This window comes from Artemia sp. Qi Xiang Cuo, chromosome 18, assembly GCF_049724085.1.
Source record: "Artemia sp. Qi Xiang Cuo chromosome 18, ASM4972408v1, whole genome shotgun sequence".
Taxonomy (NCBI): domain Eukaryota; kingdom Metazoa; phylum Arthropoda; class Branchiopoda; order Anostraca; family Artemiidae; genus Artemia; species Artemia sp. Qi Xiang Cuo.
In genome coordinates this window covers 18,008,343-18,034,154 of record NC_142811.1, presented here as the reverse complement: position 1 = coordinate 18,034,154, position 25,812 = coordinate 18,008,343, and the positions used below count along the sequence as shown (strand labels likewise).

At 36.5% G+C, this 25,812-nt stretch overlaps 2 protein-coding genes across 2 annotated transcripts in view; both read right to left on the bottom strand.

Moving 5' to 3' along the window:
• The window catches only part of mTerf3 (mitochondrial transcription termination factor 3), an 87,143-nt gene extending 74,938 nt beyond the window's left edge, over nt 1-12,205 (bottom strand). The window contains exon 1 of the mRNA XM_089103839.1: nt 12,171-12,205. Coding sequence (XP_088959965.1) covers nt 12,171-12,190 — 20 coding nt within the window. The 5' untranslated portion in view covers nt 12,191-12,205. The remainder of the gene's footprint in view (nt 1-12,170) is intronic.
• crm (cramped chromatin regulator) lies at nt 7,436-25,245 on the bottom strand. The gene is made up of 2 exons (XM_089103837.1): nt 25,198-25,245; nt 7,436-12,104 (listed from the first exon to the last, which is right to left on the bottom strand). Exon 2 carries the CDS (start codon nt 12,100-12,102, stop codon nt 9,403-9,405), a length of 2,700 nt encoding a protein of 899 aa, XP_088959963.1. The 5' UTR covers nt 12,103-12,104; nt 25,198-25,245; the 3' UTR covers nt 7,436-9,402.
• Between the last annotated feature and the right edge of the window lie 567 nt (nt 25,246-25,812).

The window sequence follows — 25,812 nt, the reverse complement described above, 5'->3', positions numbered from 1 at the left end:
ACATATCAAATATACTATGTTTAATAAAGAAATAAAATTATTAATTATTAGTAACAATATATAATAAAAGTATTATATATAAAAATAATAATCAATAAATATTTTTTTAAGAAAAAAACCATATACGATTGTATAATAAACATATATATTAAAAAGTCCAAAAAGCAAACTACACCTCCCAAATCATAATTTTCTGAAAGGACACACATATGATAGGCTAAGAAATCTAGCTCAGAAAAGTCAAAAATAGCAAATTAACCATCCCAAATCATAGGTTTCAGTCAACACACACCTACGAATGGCTAAGAAATCCAGCTCAGAAAAGTCAAAAAAATAGCAACCCACACATCCCAAATCATAGGTTTCAGACACCACACACCTACGAAAGACTAAGAAATCCGGTTATGAAAAGTCGGAAATAGCAAATTACATATCCCAAATCATAGGTTTCAGACAACACTCACCTATGAACGGCTAAGAAACCTAGCTCAGAAAAGTCAAAAATAGCAAACTAGTCATCCCAAACTATAGGTTTCAGACAACAAACACCTATGAAAGGCTAAGAAATCCAGCTCAGAAAAGTCAAAAGTAGCAATCCAACCATCCCAAATCATAGGTTTCATACAACACACACCTATGAAAGACTAAGAAATCCAGCTCAGAAAAGTCAATAATAGCAAACTACATATTCCAAATCATCGGTTTCAGTCAACACACACCAACGAAAGACTAAGAAACCTAGCTCAGAAAAGCCAAAAATAGCAAACTATTCATCCCAAACTATTGGTTTCAGACAACATTCACCTACGAAATACTAAAAAACCTTAGCTCAGAAAAGCCTGAAATAGCAAACTATACATCCCAAATCATAATTTTCTGACAACGCATACCTATGAAAGGCTAAGAAATCCAGCTCAGAAAAGTCGAGAATAGCAAACTACACATCCCAAATCATAGGTTTCAGACACCACACACCTATGAAAGACTAAGAAATTCATCTCAGAAAAGTCAAAAATAGCAAACTACATATCCCAAATCATAAGTTTCACTCAACACACACCAACGAAAGGCTAAGAAACCTAGCTCATAAAAGCCTGAAATAGCAAACTACTCATCCCAAACTATTGGTTTCAGACAACATTCACCTAGGAAATACTAGGAAACCTTAGCTCAGAAAAGCCTGAAGTAGCAAACTACACATCCCAAATCATAGGTTTCAGACAACACACATCAACGAAAGACGGGTGCTCGGGGAGAGCCTTTGAGGGTCTGTGGGTCCCTTGAGGGTCGGTGGTCCTTTGGGAGCTCGGGGGGACCTTTGGGGGCCGGGGGATGGGCTTTGGGGGGCCGGGGGGGGCATGGGGGGGTGGGGGGGGGCCGTGGGGGTGGGGAGAGGGCCTTGGGGGCCCGGGGGGGCATTTGGGGACGGGTGGAGGGCCTTTGGGACCCCGTTGGTCCTTTGGGAGCTCGATGGGCCTTTGGGGGGCCCGGGGATGGCATTTGGGTGTCTGGGTGGGCCTTTGGGGCGCCGGTGGCCCTTTGGGAGCTTGGGGGGCCTTTGAGTGTCCGGGGGGGCAGTTGGGGGCCTGGGGGACATTTGGGGACCGGTGGAGGGCCTTTGGGAGCTTGGGGGGCCTTTGAGGACCGGGGGCTTCCTTCGGGGTTGGGGTAGGAGGATTGGAACCCTTTGGGGTTGGGTTTGGGGCGCCGGTGGCCCTTTGGGAGCTTGGGGGGCCTTTGAGTGTCCGGGGGGGCAGTTGGGGGCCTGGGGGACAGTGGGGGACCGGTGGCGGGCCTGTGGGAGCTGGGGGGGGCCTTTGAGGACCGGGGGCTTCCGTCGGGGTTGGGGTAGGAGGATTGGAACCCTTCGGAGTTGGTTTAGAGGACCTCACAACACTGTTCAAATGAAACATGTGTATTATAACGACCACAGAGTTTCACCATTAAATTCTCTTCTAAAATCTCTTCAAAATCTTCTTTTAAAATGTCTCTATCTGTTTCGCCGAGATAGTTCCATAACCTGTCTAAAACGGTTTCGCCCAAATAATCCCTAAACGCAAATTCAGCGTGTTCCTTTGTTATTGGCATCTCTGCGGTAACGCATTTCAAATTAATAGGAAACTTTTTCGCGCGCTAAAACAATTCATCGCTAAGATGTTTCTTGCCTAATTGTTTTCATGGCGTTTGGTTATTAATATCCTTTGGAGTTCGACCAAAAGAGTTGTTTCCGAGGCAAAGACATTAATGACTTGGATCTATTCCTGGAGCAGTACCTGTCAGACATTACTAAACTTTGCCCGGAAACAATTTGATTAATGACTGACAGCAAAGTGAGAAAAAATACTGTTTTTCCATTCTCACTGACAGAAACCATGAAACATACATAAATTGCTGTTGACATCCATGAAAGTGAGAAAGTTCCTGTTTTTTTCATTCTCACTGACAAAAACCATAAAACAGACAAAATTCCTGGTTTTTCAAGTGAGAAAATTCCTGTTTTTTCATTCTCATTGACAAAAACCATAAACCACGTGGTTCTCGTGCTCATATATGGTGTTAAAAAAAGTTGTAGGTGGCAGCAGGGGTGAAGCGTCGCGCTGGTACCCCCTCCTCTACTATTACAGCTTTTATTCAAGTATTTAGGGCTTTTTGTTCCAAAATGTGGTAAGATTTCTCTAGCAATCGCATTTTCCTACATCTATGACGCATTTCCAGAGTACAAAATTCTATAAGGGTGATAGAATAAAAAACCTTGGAGGGAGAATCAGATATTTTTCAGGGGAGGGGGTCGAGAATAAATAAACGCAATTTTACGTAACAAATCCCACATCTTTGTGAAGGGGGCCTTCAGACAAACTTGGAAGGGATGGAATTCCCTTTACATTTCCTCTCACTTTGTCCTTTGTGTAGTACTATCTATCCTGATTAACTCATGATTATGAGCAACTAGCTTTCTAGTACGGTTTTTATTCCAACTTTATAGTATTACTGAGCAATTTTTACCTCTAGCAGTTTTTAAGGCTTTTTTCCTAGCAATTTTTAACTAGCACGTTTGGTAACAATTTTGTTTAGCTCACGGTAACAAAATTATTTGCTAACAAAATTTTTTGCTAACAATTCTCAGAAACGTAATTTTGGGCGAGAAAAAAAATGTAAGCTTGAACCAAAAAGAAGAAAAAACTCGAAAGTAGTTTTGGTAAAAACCTAATAGAGGGGTCTTAGCTAACTTTTGTCAAATCTTGAACAACATAATTGTAACAGTAGTTGATCTTTCTTTATTCAATACAGCCTACTAGAGCCGCTCTGTTGATTCCTTTACAGGGAATTTCAATAGACACAACTCTAGGGAGAAAACCAACCGTACGGCCGTAAAACCTCTACGGCCTTATGATTACGGCCAACTCTACGTAAATTCATGTCTAGTCGCTTATCAGACCCTAAGTTTTTATGGCCCGAAACCATGAATTTCGTCAAAAAAATAGCCTATCTTTGATAGGTCATCCTATATTGTTTTTTGTCAGGTTGCTTGTAGGGGTACTTTCTAATGAAAACACGGTGTATTCAGAAGCCCCACATAACACCTTGAAGAACATCAGATACTGCGGAGAATAGTTTATACAGGATATAAGGTTTCAGTCATGAAGGATTGACCTCCTTTCTCTAAATGATCGGAATTGACCCAAACTAACCTGATAAAAATATATGAAATCTCCTTTTAACCAAAAACAAAATTAGCTAAATGTAAGAGCTGTTAGTAAGTAACATCTAGCTCTTAGCAATGCCCAAGTGACATCTGATTAAAACAGATGCCGTCCTCAGCGTTCAAACACAGACAAAAAAAAGAATCTTTTGAAGTGAAACCCAACAAAAAGAAGACAAAATGAAAAAAAAAACAAAAAACAAGACAATGACAGAACAAATGAAAGACAATTCATGAATTAGATTGGGCAAGAATTCCCCTACTAGCGATTAGTTTTGCCTGTCTACTGACCTCATTTTTGCTAATGCGGTCAATATTGTAACATATTTACAATAGAATCAAAACATCAACATGGTAAAAGAGAGGCGGCTTAAAAAAAACTGATTTAGTATAAACATTTTTTTTTCTCAAAGAACCTAAGGATCACTTATTCCTAGGTGTGAAACTGCTTAATTAGCAATAAGAGCAGATAAGCAATGATTTTATAGTTCTTTATGGTCGGCTCATAAAAACAAAATAAAAAAATAAATTGAATAGTAAATTAAACAAACTATATGAAAGCCAATATAAAAAACTGGGTCATGTAAACAAAAAAGTGACTTTTGTTTAAATCATGTTGAAAGTCAAATATTTTACTTACGCTAAAGTAATATTTTTCGCTCTTTACGCTAAAGTTTTTTACCGTTTAAAAAAATAGAGTTGTGAGAAAGTCAAACTTTAGCGTAAAGAGCAAGACGTTGAGTAGGGGACAGCCCCTTTAATATAAGGAGTAATGTCTGTTCGTTTTAAGTTTTAACGTCGTTCCTTACTTTCAGTTAAAAAAGCTAGTTTTTTTATTTATTTTTTGAACATTTTTGAATTAATGCAGGTTTTGATTTTGGCTCACCTTACATGAATGATTAAAACAAAATTTGCATATTAATTTTACCTTTATTTGGTTAAATGGCTTTCTCGAAACTTGTTTAATTTTATTTACGAACGTTTTTATTAGTAATAAATATACGTAACTTACGAATTAACTAACGTAACGAACTTCTATATTCATAGATTTTTAATACGTATATTAGGGGTTCGCCCCCTAATCAATACCTTGCTCTTCAAGCTAAAGTTCGAGTTTTGTTCCAATTATTTTGAAATGACCCCTTAATCAATAAGGCCGTGAATTAAAATATATAACTCATTTAAAACTACTAAAAAATCTTTGGCTTAAAGAGCGAGGTATTGACTAGGGAGTGAACCCAATCATATACATAACAATTTTGTTCGTTTTAAGTTTTGATGTTGCTCCTTACTTTCAGTTGAAAAACTTGTTTTTTAATATTTAATTTCTGATCTTTTTCTTTAATAATGCTGGGAAATCCGGCACCCCCTTTATAGCAATGTCCCTTACCCCATGAAAACTTCCTTCATGGAAAGATCCTCCCATATAACCCCCGACCCACCCACCCCCCCACCTACCAGAAAAAATCCCCCCTGAAAACGTCTGTATACTTCCCAATAACCAATACTATATGTTAACATTGAGTAAAGTTCATAACTTTCAGCCCTCCCCCCGGGGACTTCGGGGGATTAAGTCATCCTAAAAGACATAGTTATCATATTTTCGACCATGGTTAACAAAATAGCTATCTCAAAATTTTGATCGGGTGAATTTGGGAAAAAATGAGCGTGGGAGGAGGCCTAGTTGCCCACCATTTTTTTGGTCACTTAAAAAGGGCACGTGAACTGTTAATTTCCGTTCCAATGAGCCCTCCCATGATATTCTAGGATCAATGGGGCGATACGATCACCCCTGGAAAAAAACCCAAAAAAAACAAACAAACAAATAAACACGAATCCGTGATCTTTCTTCTGGCAAAAAATGCATAATTCCACATTTTTGTAGATAGGTGCTTGAAACCTCTACAGTAGGGTTCTCTGATACGCTGAATATGATGGTGTGATTTTCATTAAGGTTTTATAACTTTTAGAGGGTCTTTCCCCCTTTTTTCTAAAATCAGCCAAATTTTCTCAGGCACGTTCAGTTTTACCGGGTCGCTCCTTACTTACAGTTCGTTACCACGAACTGTTTGATACGTTTTGTCTTCTGTTATGGATAATTATGCAATTTACATGTAATTTATGTTTTGTTACCGTTTAACTATTTTTATCAATTCCATATACAAAGCTGAATTAGCTTTCCAAAGAGTGTCTTAAGTCTTCTGAATTAGGTGAGGATTTGAAATGAAATATTAAACTACATACTGTATCTCAAACAAATATACAAAATGGATTTGAAACCAAAAACACCCAGCGAAAACGCAAAGAGAGAGAGAGAGAGAGAGAGAGAGAGAGAGAGAGAGAGAGAGAGAGAGAGAGAGTGAGAGAGAGAGAGAGAGAGAGAGAGAGAGAGAGAGAGAGAGAGAGAGAGAGAGAGAGATCAAATGGAGGATAAATTAAAATCAGATAAGAGTAATCTTGACACAGTGGCGGATTCAGGGGGCGAGGGGGACTCCCAACCCCCCCCCACCTAGCGTAGTCTAAAGTAGTGTAATTGACTTAATTAACTCAAGTTTGCGTTAATTAAACTTGCTCCTAACGCAAGTTTATTGGATCAACCTATTTTACGCCCCCCTTCCTTAATTTTTGTTATCGGATCAACCTATTTCCCCCCCCCCTTAAAAAAATCCTGGATCCGCCCCAGTATTGAGAAGGACAGCGATAGAGCTTAGCAAGCCTTCTAACTTTCTGTCGTTTCAACTAATCCCTGAGTAACTCAATATTAAATGTCTACCTATAAATATCTAATGTTCAAAAATCTCAGCTCTTGAAACAGTCAAACCTGAAGCCATCTTACCCAGTGGTTTTTATCATATTTTTATGACTTGTACAATAGATTGTTATAACGAACTGTAAGTAAGGAGCCATTCAGCCCAATAGCAACCGAAATTCTAAAAAAGAAAATTTGATAGCAATTAGTACATTAATAGTGCCTTATTTTCAAAAGGGGGGTGAACACTCCCAAAAAGTCAACCGATCTTCATGAAAGTTATAACATCAGATTCAGCATATCAGAGAACCCTACTGTAGAGGTTTCAAGCTCCTATCTACAAAAATGTGGAAGTATGTGCTTTTGGCCAAAAGAAAGATAACGTCTGGGCGTTTTTTTTTTCTTTTTTCTGTCTTTTTTTTCCAGGGGTGACCGTATCGAAACAATGAACATAGAAGATCGAGAGAGTGCTCGTTCGAACAGAAATTTAAAGTTCTAGTGCCCTTTTTAAGTGACCAAAAATATTGGAGAGCAACTAACCCCCTCCCACGCCCTTTTTTTCTCAAAGACATCCGATCAAATTTTTTAGACAGCCATTTGATTAGGAATTGTTGAAAGGTCCAGCAAACATTCCTTTGAGGATAACATGATCACCACAGCCCCTGGTTGATTTGAAAAACGGTCAGAGATTAAATTCAAAAACAACAAGTTTTTATCAATGGAAAGTACGGAGCAACATTAAAACTTAAAACTACCAGGAATTATTCCGTATATGAGGGGGTGCTGTCTCTTCCTCATCCCTTGCCTTTTACACTAAAATTGGACTTTTTGTCCGAATTCTTTAAGAACGACTCCTGAAACACAAGGGCCGTTGAATTTCAAAGAGGCTTACTTATAAAGAGCTTCAAGACTTTAGCGTAAAGAGCGAGGGTTGAGGAAGGGGCAGCCCCCCTCATACACGAAATAATCTCTGTTCGTTTAAGTTTTAATGTTGCTCCTTACTTTAAGTTGAAAAATTAGTGTTTTTATTTAATGTCTGACAGGATCTACTGCTAGTTATAAAATATTCCAGAGTCTTAATACGACCTTCATTGATCTCGAAAAAACGTTTACTGCTGACACAAAAACTCACTACAGAAAAATATAAGATAAACTGAAACTTAAAAACATCACTGATGCGATTAAAACCGATCAAACGGTAAAACTATCACAGTCAAAAATTAAATATTAAAACTCGAGCGTCTAGTACCTAAGTGGCAACTTTGTTTTTGCTTTCGATCCTCATTAGCCTATCATGGTTGTTGTATATAACCTTAATTGGCAATTTTAGTTTAAAACTCTCCCCTTGTGGCTTTTCCTGACGCACTAGTAAAACAACCTTTAGTCTAGAAAAAACAGCGCTAAGTTTATGACAATAGGATAGTTGAAACCCTAATAAGACGTGCCACAGAGGCAGATGTATTTTACACAGCATGTATGAGTTGGATTACCCTTGTGGGGTTTACAGCTATACCCCCTTATTTTTTTTATTGGATAATGTTATAAGAAAAAAAACTGATACTGGAAGTATCAAGGATTCTTGTTCGGGGGGGGGGGGGGTAAAAATCTTTTTAAGGAAGCATCAAAAATGTGTTTTTATGCATTTCTTTTACGGGTGCTGGTGCATTATATGGTCACTTCTAAAAAGTCAAGTTTGGTCAATATTAATGAAATAAAATAAAATAAGATGAATATATAATAGTTTATAAACATATTTGGGCTATATATTTGCACATTGGGGTCAGGGGGGGGGTATGGGGGGTAAAGCATAACATGTATTAAATATGTAACCTAACCTAGGTACCTTCCCCCTCCCCCAAAACCCCAAAAAACAACAGTTTAAATATAGTAAACGCAATGAAAATCACGCTTTGCATTGCATTTCTCTATAGCGGTCTCTTGCAATTAACCCGTCTGTCGGGGTTTTCGAGACTGGTTTCCTTGTAAAATATATAAAAGTGACCATATAACGCACCTGTACCCTTTTGCGTTTTTATGGTCGAACGAAAATCTTGGAGGGGGGGTCATGCTCAGTAGCCCCCCCCCCTGACTTTTTTTCAAACTGATATTTTATCTGTTTTGTTTTTATATTTACGTAAAATATTTTTTTATGATTTACCACCCCACTATATTACAGATGCCACACCGATAGCAAATATTCCATAATTATAGTGTAAACAGTTCGTCGGTTAACCAAGCATGTTTTTACAGGTTGTAAGTTTTGAGTTGAGTTTGAGAGCTTACCATTATTTCAAAACTTAGTACTAATCTTTCTCATGATGAACAGAAAAGGTGTTCCAGCGTCTGAGAATTGTATGCAATGACCTTAATGTTGTTTATGATGATCAGAAGTTCATTTATATGAAACAAACGATTTTACATATAATTTGTCAGTCAGTTGAATTTTTTTCTAAGCTATATATTTTAGGGACTCAAGTATATTGTAACTTAAAATATGCGAAACTTCTATTAAATCCAAATGAGGAAGAAACTATACAATTCTCTGTTGAAAAACATTTTCTGACAACAATGTCTACTAGCATAAAACCACAAAAAATGACAATCAAAATGAGAGGGGGGGGCAATTTCTTACATCAAATTGTTCGAAGTTTATTTACTAGCATAAAAAGAAATAACTTAACATTTGAATAAATTTGGCTAGGAACTAAACTCTTTTCCAATCCTGAGTAAAGCATCTCCTCCTCCTTATAATACAAAATAACACTTGACCTTTTTCAATGAACTGAGGGAGCAGGGAGGAGGTCTGTGCCCTCCCCTAAATTTTAGAAAATATCTCTTTGGGATATTTTTATTGAAAAATATCTCTTTGTACTTTCACCCTAAATTTGAAAAAAAATAAGAAATTTCCTCCTCCCCCCCCCTAAACTTTCATGAAATGGCACAACTGGCCTTTCTATTGATACTTAACAGGAGTATTTATCTCCAGAAGTCTTGCTTGATGCTCAACGTTACTTGCAATACTTTCGGCTTGAGGTTGGCCACTCATGTCTGAGGGAATCAGACCAGTTTCAACCCTATCAACAAAGGGCAATGGCCCCCCTGAAAACGGTTGAACTTCAACATTATCAATGTATCTAGTAATTTCACTAAAACCGCAGCTATTATCTACTGCTTGCATATCAGACTTTTTAACCGGGGTTTTCAAATACATGAGGAGTTCATTTAGGTCACCAATATTCATAGTTATTTGTTGTTTCTCATTTTTCTGTGGAGACTGTAACATACTCAAAACGCTACTAAAAGTATCTTCGGCAACTATTTTTTCAGCACTAGACTTTACAGGGGTTTTCAGCTGAGCAAGGACTTCATTCATATCAACCAAATCTACACTAACATGAGGCTGACCTGTATCCACAGAATTAAGCTGATTCAACAGCCTGTTGATAGTATCCTCAGAGAGGGTCTTGCTAGTGTCATTATTGATATCTGTACTTGAACCTAGAACTTTACTAAAGGAACTAAAGCTATCCTCTGAGCTCCCCCAAGCATTTTTGGCAAGATTAGTACACTGAGAGACACCTGGTTCATGCTTGTTTGTATTAAGGGCCTCTGGGGAGAACAAAGGAGGGCTTAAAAGCATATCTTCAGGGGACACTTTTACTGGCGTAGTTAACAGATCAGAGATACTAATATTAGACAATTCACAATCCAGCAACTTAAAGGGTTCTTGGCCTGATTGTTGCATTTCGATGTTGCTTAATGGTTCTAACTGGTTTAGCACATCACGACCAAAATTGACAAATGGCGAAGCATCAGTATCCGTGGACTCTTTAATAGCCGACTGATGACTTGGCTGTTCTCCAATTGTGATTTGAATAGAGGTGGGAACAGGCAGTACAGATGAAACAGACATAGCTGTATCGGGTAACTGAGGATTTCTATTTTTTGACAACTTTCGAGGTCGAACCTTTTTAGTCCTATTCTGCAAGTTGGTCATCTGCTGAGATTCATCTGCACTTTCACTTAGTGTCTTGAAGGCTCTTTTTCGAAAAGGTACAACAGGATGCTTGAAAACGTTTTCATCAGCACTAAGACTAGGAACTGGCGAACTTTTAGAATTTGGAGAAAGTGTTTGGGCTTTTAATGGTTCCAGTTTTGGGGTCACTCCAGGAGTGCTTGCTAAAGGACAAACATGACCACACTGACACTGAAATATTTTTTGATTCGATGGCGTCTTTGCTTTTTTACCTGCAAAGCTTCTTCCAACAGAAAGCAGAGCTTCCAAAACGCTATTTAAGCTTTCTCTAGAACCTACTATCGAGTTTTCAAAATGGTAATTTAACTTTAAATTTTGCCCTGCGCCAAAATAGGAATACAGATGCCCAATCGAAATATCACCGCAGTCATTTTCATTCCACCCAGTTTGTATCCTTTTCACTGTTTCTTCTTCAGACAGACCATCAAAAAGGTTTTCAATTTTTTCTGGGCTTTCCTCGTCTTGGCTATCAAGCTCAATGTTGCCATGTTCCAAATATTCAGGGTCAGCAAAAGCCTGATCAAACAAATTATCTTGCTCCCAAAAGCTTTGATTTAAAGGGTCAGATTGCAGTGGAACTTCAACGTGCGTTTCGCTAATCAGCACTTCATCACTTTTAGGACTAAAAACATTGTCTTCAGCGTTTGACTCGACCTCTGTTCTTAGATTGTGTCTTTTTTGGTAATGATCAAAGCTGATATTGCCTTGTTTAACAACATCAACTTCTTTGATGGCTGGAATTTTAATGATAGAGCCTTTAAGTGGCACAAGTTTCAGAGTATCAGTGTAGTCATTGTAGTGTTCTACCTGGCCAAGGAGACTCTCTTTCAGTCTGATCTTGGGGGAGGACCATCTTTTTCTAAGGAACTTAAATACTGATTTCAAGGATTTTTCAATAGGTACATATAGTTTCAATAATGGATTATGAGCTGCGCTTTGTACTTTCCAACTTGAACTGTTTTGACTTGGATAAAATTCAATCCAAATTTTTTCAGGTGTAGCTTGCGCGCCAGACATTATTTCACTTTCATTTAATTTTCTTAAAGCCTTACAATTAGGTGTGAAAAATTTATAATACTTTCCCTTTACTTTAGTCTTGGCAACGCCTTTGTGTACAAGTTCATTAAAGGTTGTGACAAGGTGTCGGTACATTCTACTGATACCCAGCTTTTTCCAAAGTTGACTAAAATTGACTATACAATAAAGCTCAGCAGCTATTTTGGGAGTATTCTTTGGAAATTGAACAAACTTTTCTAACTTATGAAATGTTCTATAATAAAAATCTTTTATTTGTTCTTTAGTTTTTTTCTTTTTTCTTAGCTGAAAAAATTTCATGATGGCAATAAAATCTTTTCCATATTCATAAACTGCCCTAAAAAAGCACCGAATCTCGTCTGCAGACCACTGCTCCCAAAGTTTACGCTTTCGTTTGCTATCTATGCCACTAGTCACTTCACTTTCATCAGACTCCATGGGCGGCTCTAGAACAGAGCTAGGAAATGGCTCTATAGACGATTCGACGGACGCACTAGGTGCTTGTTTACGTTTCCGTTTGGACGCTGGCTCATGCTCATTGTCCTTTGTTTCCACTGATAAGAATTCGTTGGGAGTCGCCATTACTGTAAAAAGTGAAGTAACTATTAACACAGATTACAAATTAAAAAATATACTAGAATCAAACTTACTTCATCATCAGACTTTTCATATTCAAGCGCTTCTTTGATTTACAATGATTATCAAACACCTATCAGCAACATTTCTGCAAGCACTAGATGCAAATATTAATTGTAGTTAGTAGATGAATTTAGGATTTTTTTTTCTTACATTAAATAGTCCTTTCATATGCAAATATATAGATGCAAGAATTTTACCTTGAGAATAATGATATATATATATATATATATATATATATATATATATATATATATATATATATATATATATATATATATATATATATATATATATATATATATATATATATATATATATATATATATATATATATATATATATATATATATATATATATATATATATATATACATATATATATGCAGCAATTTTTATTTTGAAAATAATAATACAAATATTAATAAAATATAATATAATGCAAGTATTCAGGGTATTGCTGGATATTCAGGCAGTCAAGTGCTGAGCATTTATGGTGAAACCACCTACGGAATTACTAATAAGATTATTTGACCCCAGCTACGTACAAAGGATATAGTAGCTGACACGTAGTTGACAGTGTATATTCAAATTTTACTATAACTGAAAGCTGAAAGATAGGTAAGACATGCGCAAGGCCTAGGCAGGAAATTTTTAAGCTTCCTCTGTGGCATATATCTGCAAAGCAGACCTAATGTGTAGTTTTCAGGTTAACATAACTCGTTTTTTTTATTTGTTAGAGTTTTCTGTTTGTTTTTTAAAGAAACAAACTTGAATACAAGAAATCCTTCTTTCCAAAATCAGCAAAGACTCAAACTCCAGTTCCAAGGCCCCACAATGTATAGAAGCAAATGAAATCCATGGGTCACAGTTATGAAGTTACACAAGTGATAATTTCCACAGAATCGGACTCACAACTCTTGAAAAGTGCAACTAAACTTTCAGCTTCCAGTTCCAATAACTTTAATTGTGATTACTCAGATCTCGATACTTCCAAGTCTAATGAATGGAGATGAAACGAATGTAACCTGTTTCTTGTAGATGTCTGATTGAGGACAGACACCAGATATCACAAACATAGAGGTTGACCAGATTTTATTATACTCGTATAAATCTCATTCGCTCATCTAGTTGTTGGGTTGTTATTATGTTTTTACCTCCCCCCCCCCAATTTAATTGTGATCACTCAGATCTGGATACTTTCAAGTCTAATGAGTAGAGATGAAAAGAATTTACCCTGTTTCTTGTAGATGTCTGATTGAGGACCGACACCTGATTTGGTCAACTGAATCGACACCTGATTGGTCAACCATAGAGGTTGACCAGATTTTATTATATGAATCTCATTCGCTCATCTAGTTGTTGGGTTGTTATTATATTTTTACGCCCCCCCCCCTTCACTGACGTAGGGTCAGTAGCATGCAACAAAAAGGCATGACTACAAGCTTAGCTCATAGTTCTCACTATGTTTGGATGGTGGGATCTGATGCCCTCTTCTGGCAAATGCGCTTATAGCAATAACCTGGAGACCTTCCTCCTTCAGGTAGGTCAATATGGGGACAGACCTCTTAAAGGAAACATTACAGCCCTTTGATTACTTCTGTCAAAGTTCAGTTAGATCAGAAAACCCATCTCCTAGATATTCCCATGAAAAAATTTCTAGTGTGCCTCCCCTACAAAAGTTGGATCAGATCCCAATCCCCTAAAAACATGGCTACTACATTAGCCCTTAATTTCAACTAAGGTGTGTGCAGATCCGGAAACTAACTCTGGTAAATATCCTAATGAAAACAATTCAGGTATCCAGGTTCCCCTCACAAGTGGGGTCAGGTATGAGCTCACAAAAAAGCAACTCAGATGCTTACTCCTCGCCTAGTTCGGATGTGATTCGACAAACAGTTCTGGCAGATCTTGAAGTGAGGAGAATTTAGGGATTCCCTGCCCCAATAAAAGTCAGAGTGGGTACATACAACAAAAGACGAAATTAGAACACTTAATCTTACTTCGAATCGAATTTGCTTAAGATCCAATATACCTTTTCTGCCAGATGCCCTGATAACAAGAATTTAGATCCCTTCCCTTTTATTCCCCCTGTAGATTGCACTACAGCCAACTCCAGAAAATACAAAACTAAGACGCTAGTTCTTATTTCCAACAAAGTCTGGTTGAGACCAAGCCATCTTTTCTGGTAGATGTCCTAATAATATAGATTTTGGGATGACCAAGATCCTCCTTCTCTTGCACAGAATGGATTGTGGCTGGGAGTCTAAATGACCAAACTGAGACACGTATTCACACTTCCCACAAAATTTTAAGCTTGAATCATCATTTGACTTTATTTCTGTTCGTCTTTGGTTTAAAGTAGATCCGTACTTCTCTTTGAAATACATCTTTTGTGGATTTTTTTTTTTTTAATTAATTGAAAAAAGAGAGAAAAAAATCCAACAAAAACATGTTAAATTATAACAGATGATGCAAAGGCACAAGATCCCAACCGTTAGGAGGGTGGGGTGTAAGAGGACTTTTTTTGGACACACTGGGTAAAACGCCTTGGCATTGGTGTAAATTATGGAATTTAGGGAGGTGAATGTAATGGGTGGAAAATTTGTCATGTTTTTTTTTTTTTTTTTTCAAATGAAGATACCATAAAAGCGTTTTTACATGAAAATACCCAAAAAAGGTATTTATCAAAATATAAGGGGGAGGACAAAGTAATTTTAGGGGGAGGGGCACTTGCCCCTTGCCCTAGCCCCCATTGACACTGCTGCCCCTTAGGATGTAAGTTTAAAATTACTTTCCTTGTACCAGCTTTTGTGATAAGAGTAGTGTTGCAACTGGTAAAATTGGTCAAAGCAAAATTGGGTATTTTACGTATTTTACCGTAATTTTACGGACCCCCGTAAAATTGGTATTTTACCTATTTTACGTAATTTATGTATTTTACGTAAATTACGTATTTTACCGGTATCTTACATACTTTACAGACATATTTTGCGAGGCTTTGCAATTTTCAGAGCACAAATGCACGAATAGACTGTCAGAAAAAAGATTGAATATGATTTTGTTTTGTGTATAGCTGTGCTCCTTGGTTTAAAAGCGATCTGTCTGACTTAAGTCTTTTGTTATCAGAACGATAAAGTATATTATGGTACAGGTAATTATAATTTTAAAATGGTGAAATATTAGATGAATCAAAATTAATGTTGTTCTGTGAAGCGTTATAGATAAAAAGAACTAAAGCAGGATTGACATATGATAAACAAGAAAGAAAATAATAAAATTGAATGGCTGAGAAAAATGAGGGTATTGCCAGCCAGCAGACAAAAAAAGAAGCAGAATTGACAGAGGCAGATATTTTTCGTCATGGACTTCTCTCCAGCCGTCTTCAGTGCTAAAAAAAAAGAAGAAGGAAAACTAATCTTTTGAATTAAATTGAACTGAGCAGAAGAAAGACTGAATCAAACAAACCAAAAAACCAAGCCAGAATAAACGAAATACAACTCAACGATTTGATTCGACAAGAACTCTGTACTTGGCGGTTACTTAGCTTATCTGCTAACCAAATTTTCATTAAAAATGTGGACAGATGATTCTAAGTTAAAACTGAAGAAAATTTTTATTTAAATCCTTTAATTTTAAGTTATTACAAATTGGGCTTTTAAGGAATATCTCGAGTATCTCTATTTAAAGTAAGGCCTCTGTTTGTGCATACTTTTTTTTTTATTTCAATTGCCTCCTAAAATAATGCAGGAAGCCATTTACTTCAAATATTAAAGTTGCCTTATCAAAAAAAAACTACATGATATGGATTTTCAACAATGTGGAGGGCCAATGCAGAACCAATATCCTCATTTTTATTTTAAATTTCATATCTCAGAGAGTTCTTGTATTCATGACGTCTTTTCCCCAAGAGTCGGCGTTTACCCCCCCCCCTCCCCGTAAAATGACCCCATGGAAAATTTCCCCTATTTTACCCTTGGGAAATTCCAGGGTTTACATTAGAAGGGAAATTGAAATATCTACTCTCCTGTTTAAGTCAGGGGCAATTGTATTGCACTACCTATGGTAAAGGTAAAGACCCATAAAGGTTCAATGTATAAATATTTGTTCATTTATTCTTTCCTAGAGGCACTTCATGTAGAAGGGGTCGTTGAATAGGCTTTGGAGGGGGCTCAGTCAATTGGAAATCAAAATTTCCAGTGCCCATTTCTAAGATTTATCCTGATTTTCGACAAATTGCTACCAAATGAGTTGTTACTGACTACAGTGTCTAAAATAAATTCATATTCTAGTTTAACAGCCCTTGTGTTTCAGCAGTTGTTTTCAAATAATAATCAGATATACACAGAATTGGCTCTAAAAGAGAGCCGATAGGAGGGTGGAGTTAGTAATTGATATTTAATCCCCAGGGCTGTACCCTGGACTTTCGTTTAGGGGTGGGAGGGGGTTCGGAAGAGGCAAGGTTACCTGAATCAGAATCTAAATCTGAAGGAGATGAGCTAGATTTGCAATCAAATCCTGTTAAAGACAGTCTTATGACTTTGAAAGTAACTGAATCTTCCGCTCTTGTGATCCAGTGCTAAGTTAATCAAAGTGTCATCAAAGTGTAACAAACCTCTTTTTTAATTGTAGCCTGTTTGGTACTTTTACAAGTAAAAGAAAAATAATATGTATATGATATGAGGAATGTGGCTGAATATGGCTTTTTAAACACGCAAGGTTGTTAGGGTAGGGTAACATTTCTTATGTTTAAATGTAGGAAAAAAAGACTAATATGATTTTAATCCCAAATAATAATAAATTTGATTTATTTATTTAATTTTTTATTCCCTTTTTTACATAATGGATGTCTGAAATCAGACACTGGCAATTGCTGAGGCATTAAGTTGCTGGAACTCTAGATGAAGGGGCGTCACCTTTTTTAAGCCTAGGAAAAATCAGAATCATAAAAAAATTTCATTAAAAGCTGCATGTAATGCTTATAAAGAAATGCTCAACTGGTCTTGTAGCTAAAGGGCAACTCTAAAACCCCAATTTTACCCTGTATTTCCTAGGTAGCACTGTAGTTTACCTTATTTTACCAATTTTACTTCCCGAGTTTTTATTTTAAGCAGCGTTCACAAACGTCTAGCTAGAAATCCATGTCTAGACACCTGTCTAGCTAGAATCCCATGTCTAGGCAATGACCGTTCACGAGTAAAATTTGGTGCTTTGCTAAAACTACAAATTTAGTTTCAAATAGTCATTTCTAGCCAATCAAGAGAGTTTGGGCAAGCAAAACTTTCAAAATTCTAATCCCTATTTTTACTGGCGCAAGGTAATGGATAAGATAAGCAAATTAATTGCTTATGTGTGTTTAACTATTATGTCTAGTGTTGCATATTGGTCTAAAATGAAAAAAACATTTAATTAGAAAACAAAAATTAAATTTCAGTTTACAATGGTGAAAAAAAAATTATGAAAATAGTGGAACTTGACACATTCTGATGTGTCTAGCATTGTCTTGTGCCTTGTCTAGCATGTCTAGCTAAGCACCAAATTTTATTTGTGAATGGTTGTTGCCTAGACATTGAATTCTGGCTAGACACGTGTCTAGACATGGGATTCTAGCTAGACACGCTTGTGAACGCTGCTTTACGGTAATTTTACAACACTAGATAAGAGGGTGGATGGGGAGGGTAAAAAAACACAAGAACAGTAGGCCATATTTATAGAACATAGTAAGACACCTTTTTTTAGATTGGTCTTTTCAAACAATCTTGCAAAAGGAGGGGGTCATTTGCCACCTGTTTGCATATGCTTGACTTCTATTCAGCTAATGGTCTTTCAGACCATTAAAACAAAATGACAACTCCATAACACATCCAAAAGAGTCAAAACCAAGAATCCAAAATGAAAAGCATAAGGGACTAGTGAACACATAATTTGTCCATAGCTCTTATAAGAAAAAGCAGTACCTGCACCAAAAGCATTATGAGGGTTTGAGTTGAGTTTAAAAACATAGAGCCAAGCAGCCAAACTGAAATTTGTTACATGGAATTCAGTATTTCCATGTAGCAAGATAACAAGGGAGAAGAACTGAAAAATTTATACAAGGTTTTCAGCATGTATAAAAAGATTTGCCATGTCAGAATTTTTTCTTGATAGAATTTTGGACCAGCAAGGGCCAAAATACTTTTGTGCAGCGCAAAATGAACAAAAATCACATGTTTCTCTAATGGAATCACACCCAACTATCCATCAAGCTTTTCCAATATTGATGGCAAGAATATGGTCTTTCCTGAATAAAGTTTGGATTGACAATGGACACAGAAAACCGTAACTGTTGCAGTTGAATTCTTACAGTTAGTCTATTGAGCAGGCTCAACAAAATAGATTTGGAACCCCCTTCCCCCCATGAGTTGCATACCAATTGCAGGTCTACTAAAAGCATAATTAGGAGCATATATCCTATTTTCCATCAAGTTTGGTTTCAATTCAACATTTTCAAGACTATTATCAAATTATTGATTTTCCAGATGTATGAATAACAGAAAACACATTGCCAAGAGTGTCATATTTTCAGAGAGCACAATGTTCATACATTGAGAACAGGAGGTTAAGGGTAAAGGTTTGAAGAAAAATTGGCTGAGGATGTTAAGGATAACCTTTAATCTTTCTGGCATTATGCCACTCAAAAATGTAGCAGCAGATGCACAGTCCCAAATAGCCTGTACAATAGTCAATCAGTTGCTGATCCTGAGCTGAAAGTTGAAGGGATCAACCAACAATTCTCATCTGTTTTTTCCTCCAATTCCAGTAGTGTTTGTCCCACACCTTCTTTATATGATATATTACATAAAATGGAACCAATTCTGATTACTGATACGATAGTTCTACAGGAGCTTATATCCCTCAAACTGAATAAATTTGCTGGTCCAGAAGGCATTCACCAGCATATCCTTCATATATGTCATACAGTTTTGTGTCAACCTCTTTCCCTGCTGCTCAAGATATCATTGAATGGTTCCAGACAACCTCTGGATTGGAAAACTGCACATATCATTCCAGAATTTGAGAAAGGTAGAAAGGACCTTGCTGAAAACTACCAACCTATCAGCATGACATCAGCAGTTGTTAAGGTTCTTGAAAAAATAATCAATTCTGCAGTTGTTAAACATCTTGAAGCAAATAATTTTTTTCACAGCCCACAGAATGGCTTTTATTCAGGAAGATCTATTGATACCAATCTCCTTGAATCATATGACCACATCATTAAGTTGCTTGATATGGGGCTGCCTGCTGACATGATTCTGCTTGACTTTTCTAAAGCTTTTGACAAAGTTTGTCACAATTGACTTGCAATTAAATTACATGCAGTCAAGCTTGAAGAGAAATCTCTGCTCTGTATCCTTGATTTTCTGTACCTACAGACCCAATGAGTTCAGTTATTTGATGACTCTGGTAACCATATTCTTTCTCCCTCTATGCATATTTTGAGTGGAGTTCCTCAGGGAAGTATTTTGGGTTCTACACAATTTAATATATTCATCAACAATGCTTCTTCCATTATCAGCAGTAAATCGATTCTCCATGCTGATGACCTGAAGCTTCTTGGACCAGCTTTGTCATGTAAAGATCATGCCCTTCTATGAAATAATCTTGGACTGCTGGATCAATAGTCTAAGCCTTGGCTTCTTGAATTCAATGTTGCCAAGTGCCATATCATTCACTTTGGCAAATTGAATCCTTGTCACTTTTTTTTCTTAGGCCACCCATTCTTCTCTGTAAATAATGAGCAAGATCTTGGTGTCAATATTGACAATGAACTAAAATTCAGCACTCATGCTATGAGGTCTGCTGCGGATGCTAGTTCAACTATGGGACTGATTAAGCATGCTCTTTCCACTGATTCCCCTGACGTTATCAGTCTTCTATACAAGGGACTTGTGCATCCTAAGCTTGAAGTTGGAACGTCTCTTGCCTCCCCGTATTTTAAAAAGAACAGAAAGTTCTTGAAGATGTGCAGAGACACGCCACCAAAGTGATATTGGGCATGCAGCAGCTGTTCTACTCTGCAAAAATATCTAAACTGAATCTCTCTACACTTGTTTACAGGAGAAATAGAGGGTATGCCATTTTAACCTATAAGTTAATGAGGGCTAATACTCTCCCAGCATTATTCCCCACTGTTGGTTCCAATCCAAAAACGAGATGTCATCACCTGAAACTTGCCAAGCTGTCTACCATATCTAGCGTCTGTACTCAATTCTTTTCATTACAAATTGTCAACAGTTGGAACGAACTATCTGAAGAAACAGTTACTGCTGAATCTCTTGATGTTTTCAAACAAAGGCTGGATGCTCAGTGGTCCTCCAGAGAGTGTAAACTCAATTGGGATTGCTATTGATCATCCACCTGCACCTGGTCACTAAAGAGCTTTAAAAACAACTCAAGTCATCATTCTGGAGCTCTACAAGGATGAATCCTTAGATTGCTCCAAGCCACAATTTAAGGTAACAATACTTAATTTATGATAATTTAGTCTGCTTTTAAGAATAACTTCTTCAGTCATGCAAATTATGTAAATTAAAAGCTGTAATATATTATTTGGATTAATTTCACCTCACTTTAACCATGCCTTTCTGTTAGGATTTAATACTTAAGATTTCATTCTTGCTTAATTTAATAGGGAGTAACTTTGGTGGCAGTTCTTTTCTTGGAGGACAAAAATGAATTTTTTAGAATACCATTATCATGTATGGGGAGTAACATATAAACTAACTAAAATTTCTTAAAATCAATATTACTTTGTCTTGAAAAAAGACACACTATGACCAATTGGTTAGAAAAATCCTCCCTAACATTCCAAATAATGTGAAGAGGGCAAGAAAGAAGGAAAATAAGGCTTAAAATAAATATGTAACATGCATGTGTGACAATCACTATGATAAATTTGAAAAATTTGGAAATAAGTTGCACAAAATGACCCAAAAGCTTATTCATGATTATGATGAAGCTATTGCCTTGGATTCTACAGACTACACCAAACCCTGAGAAATTTTGGCCAAAATTTCAGCAGTATGTGTCAAAGACCACCCCTTCCAGACCTAAGATAAGATGGTTGTACTATCAGTAATAAAAATGGGATTGCAAATTCTATGGATGAAAATTTATTACAAACTTTATTAACATATCAGCAGACACCCCCCCCCCCCCAAACCCCCCTGTTGAAGTATCCTCCCAGATGCTACCTGTCTCCTTTGCCTCTGATAATGTTTGTAGAAAAACTATTAAGGTTGATGTGAATAAAGCAGCCAGTCCTGAGAACCTTCAATAACGTTCCTTAAAAGATCTGCTTATTATGCTGCCAATTCTGTTCAATTTAATCTGAAGTTGATAAGGTTGTTGTTCTTATTAGAAAGATGTTTTGGCATTTTATTGGATCTTCAATTAATTTTCTAATTGAAAATAAACTATTCAATTTTTTATTCATCACTTTCAAAATATAATAATGTAACTTTTACAATATAACCCCCCCCCTCTCCCTAATGCCCAGATTATAGTTCTAGTCTACACACAAAACTCAACTATTTTTCCTTTGGAAAGTTTTCTGAATGGCAAATCAAATGGTATTTTGTGTTATAATAAAGCTGTACACCTATATGGTACAGCCAGCAGGGGAGTTTGATATGGCACTTGCCTCCCCTTGCTTCAAGGAAGACAAACTTCTTGAAAGTTTCCAGTAGAAAAAATTGAAAGTTTTCAAAATTCCAAGCCTTTTTTACTGATGGAAAATGGATGATGTCATCACAGTTTTTAAACATCTGCGAGTCAACTTTAGCTCAAGCCTTCTTCCCATCAACCCTAACCAAGAGAACCTTGGGCGTAGGCAGCATTAGGCAGCATATTGTCTAGGGGGGGGGGGGCAGTCGATAGTGTGATGGAGTTTTATAAACTCCTTTTTACAAACCAACTGCTTTTTCAGCCATATCTAATTTAAATTTGAAGGTCAAGGGGGGGGGGGGCAGCTGCTCCCCCACCCTACACCCATGAAGAGAACCTTGGAAAACTCCCAGAAAATTACCCAACAAACTACCAACTGTAGAGAATCCTACCACTTCTTTTCCAACTGTGTTGCTCCACTTTGGAACTCCTTAAGCAATCAAACCATCCAGTCATAAACCCCAAAGTCATTCAAGCATGGTGTGGACAGGGACTAAAAGCAGACGGAGTGGCCTCTACACTAGAACATCCCAGAGTCCTCAACCAACCCTAGGAATTGCTCTGGGCCTAATATAGCTGCAGGCTAAATAAGCTTATGAAACTTTGCTGATTTCTTTTTTTAAACTGGCATTATTTCATATAGTAATAGGCTATTGATGGAAAAAAAATAAGCCAAGTTTTTAGAGCTATATCTGGCCATGTTAAGGAGGAGGGGGATACTATTGTCACAGTAGTAGCCATTATAATTGGAAATAATGTTGAATAGGAAATTTAATAGTATGCTACTTCTCTTTTAATATTATAATGCTTAGTTGAGTGAGAAGGGTAAAATTCTATTTTAGCTACTTTTTGCTATCTGGGAAAGGGTAAGGTTAGGAAAATAAAACTTTCAGTAATGAATCCAGGGCCAAAAATACTCTGGGAAGATGTTGCCAAGCTTCCATGTTAACCCTCTTCTGATTTCTAAGTCGTAGAAATTTGCCTACCTGACAGCTTTGCTTCAAAATACCTTCCTGGGACATACTTTAGCCTGTAGACTCATCCCTGAAAATTTCAATTTTCCTAACCAAACCCCTTTCCAAGATAGCCAAAAGTAGCTAGAACAGAATTTTACCCTATTGTATGCTTTTCCTTTTTTGTTAATTAGTTCTCAAAGTAAAATTCTAATTTAGCTACTTTTTGCTATCTTGGAAAGGGGTTAGGTTAGGAAACTGAAACTTTCAGGGATAGGTCTACAGACTAATGTATGTCCTCGACGGTATTTTGAAGTAACTCAACCCAAATTTATGAGGCTCCAAAGATCCACAAATACATTTCCTAAATTTTGAAAAAAGCCATTGATATAGCTTAAAACTCTACTCAAATAACAGGAATCGTATTTTCAGAACTAAAACCAGAGAAAAAGAAACTGATACCTGGAAATTATGGTAAAATGTTGTTTGGTCAAAATTTAATAGTTATAACCCTGTCAAGTAGGCAAATTTCCACGACTTAGAAATCAGAAGAGGGTTAACATGGAAGCTTGGCAATATCTTCCCAGAGTAAGTTTTTGGCCCTGGATTCATTACTGAAAGTTTTATTTTCCTAACCTTACCCTTTCCCAGATAGCAAAAAGTAGCTAAAATAGAATTTTACCCTTGGTAAAATTCTACTTTAGCTACTTTTGGCTATCTTGGAAAGGGGTTTGGCTAGGAAAATGAAATTTTCAGGGATGAGTCTACAGGCTAAAGTATGTCCCAGGAAGGTATTTTGAAGTACCTACCTCTACTCTTTCTCCCTCTAGAGGGTCCTCACCTTTCATGACCTATAAAAATATGTGTTATAAAAGTGAAACCTTGCAAAATAGATCCTCTGCTTAAATGAACTATGAAAAAATTGTTTTCAGCTTCACAACTTTGCTCAATTCCAATTTATAAGATTTTAAAGATATTTATTTATTTATTAATACCAAATATGGTAAGCTTAACAAGCTTGTTGCACTAAACAATTATAACAATATCAATGACATAACAAACATACAGTAACTGAAAACATTGAAAACATAATAACTAAAACATACAGTAGCATCCCAAACCAACTGAAACATATCTATTAATAATTGAAACTGTCACAAATCAGCTAATACAAACATAAAAATATTCTCAAAATGGATTGTGATAGGACCTAGTATAAAAATCTGTAGAGGCTAAACCACCTTATGCAAATAATTTCCTGGATTTTGAAAAAAAAAAACATTGATATGGCTTAAATTCTGCTCAAATAACAGGAATTGCAGAACTGAAGCCAGATAAAAAGAAACTGATAACTGAAAATTAAGGTAAAATGTTGTTTTGTCAGAAGTTCAATAGGCATAGACCTGTAATGTAGGCAAATTTCAGGACCTTCTAGAGGGGAAAGGTGTGGAGGAAGGTACTTCAAAATACCTTCCCATTACATACTTAAGCCTGCAGACCCATCTCTAAAACTTTTATATTCCTAACCTAATAGGCTACCTTTCCAAGATAGCCAAAAGTAGCTAAAGTAGAAGAAAAGCCAAAAGTAGCTAAAGTAGAAATTGTATAGGGTAAGACACCCAGTAGTCGGCCACCTGCCTATTCTTGGACATAATCCTTTGCACTATTTTAATCACTATTTACAATGAACCGTTTGTATGTCCGAGTTCAGGCAGAATTGTCACTTGTTAGTAAATTCAAAAATAGAAGGTGCTGTACAAGTGAAACTATTTGAATTAGTAACCTACTTGTTCAGAAATTCTTCAGAAATTTTTTGATACAAAAAGTAAGTTTCTAGGTGGTATAACACAGTAATTAGAGTAGTTTAAATGTCAAAAGTTTTCAAAGTGATTAAAGTGTCCGACTACTGGGTGTCTTACCCTAGCAAGAAAGTAATAGGCTAGGCTTTAAAATTAGTCTTTTCTCTTGGCTATTCAATATTCTGGCAAAATTCTACATGAGGGCTTTTGTCTATCACAGAAATTAGTTGAGCCAGGTGAGAAAAACTACAAGAAATGAATCCAGAGCCTAAATTATGTCCTTGGGGGGGGGGGTGAATTGTCACAAACAAGACTTAAATCCTAGAAAGGAGTATAAAATTAGAAACCTAAAAATGCATCTCTTTTGTTTTAAAAAGTCTCCTTTTGGATAGATCCTACTCTACATAGTTACTATAAATTGTAATTAGGCTGACCTAGACTAAAACATATCTTTTACAGTTTAAAACAACCAGACTTTTCCTAGTCTAACACACAAAAATTAATTATGTCTATTATGGTGAGAGTAAAAATGGCTTTCAATACCAAACAAAAAGTGTTGAACTTGTAATGGAAACGAAACTTACTTTTGGACTATTTCAGAAATTAACAAACGATTGGGCGAATGTCCAAAAACTACTTCTAGTTCTTCGCTATAAGATTTCGGCACCTCGATTCTAACAGACCACAGGAGACTCCTTTGGATTGGAAATCACTTCCATTTCTAGTTGCAGAGCAAAAGATAAAAAGAAACAAAAAGAGAAAGGGTAAAAAAAAACAGATCGAGAATATTTGCGTTCCATTACACAAAACATATCGAGGATTCCATACTTATTGGTCGAAACAAAAACAAAAAAAAATCCAAATTCAATGTTTGGATTTCGAGAAACTTAAGCTAGTGCAAACTATGCTATGAATAGGTGATAATAACGCTTTGTAACCCCTTTCTATCACTAAATTGCTTTTTTAATGAATTAATATTTTCTTAATTAAAATAAATAAGAAAACCGGGCAATAAAGTTTTTTTTTTCTTTTGGAACCGACCTGCAAGCACGAACGGTGAAATTTCAGAAGTTCTAATTTAGTGTAGAATACAAAAGTGTTGTCTCAGCAATTCAAATTCATACAAATTTGCTATTTCCGCTACCGCCTTGAAAATGAACAATTCTTGATTGTTCTAGATTTTGCAGTTTTGTTGCAAA

Excerpts from the sequence above, each read along its gene's own strand:
- crm (XM_089103837.1), bottom strand. The coding sequence starts at position 12,102 with ATGGCGACTCCCAACGAATTCTTATCAGTGGAAACAAAGGACAATGAG.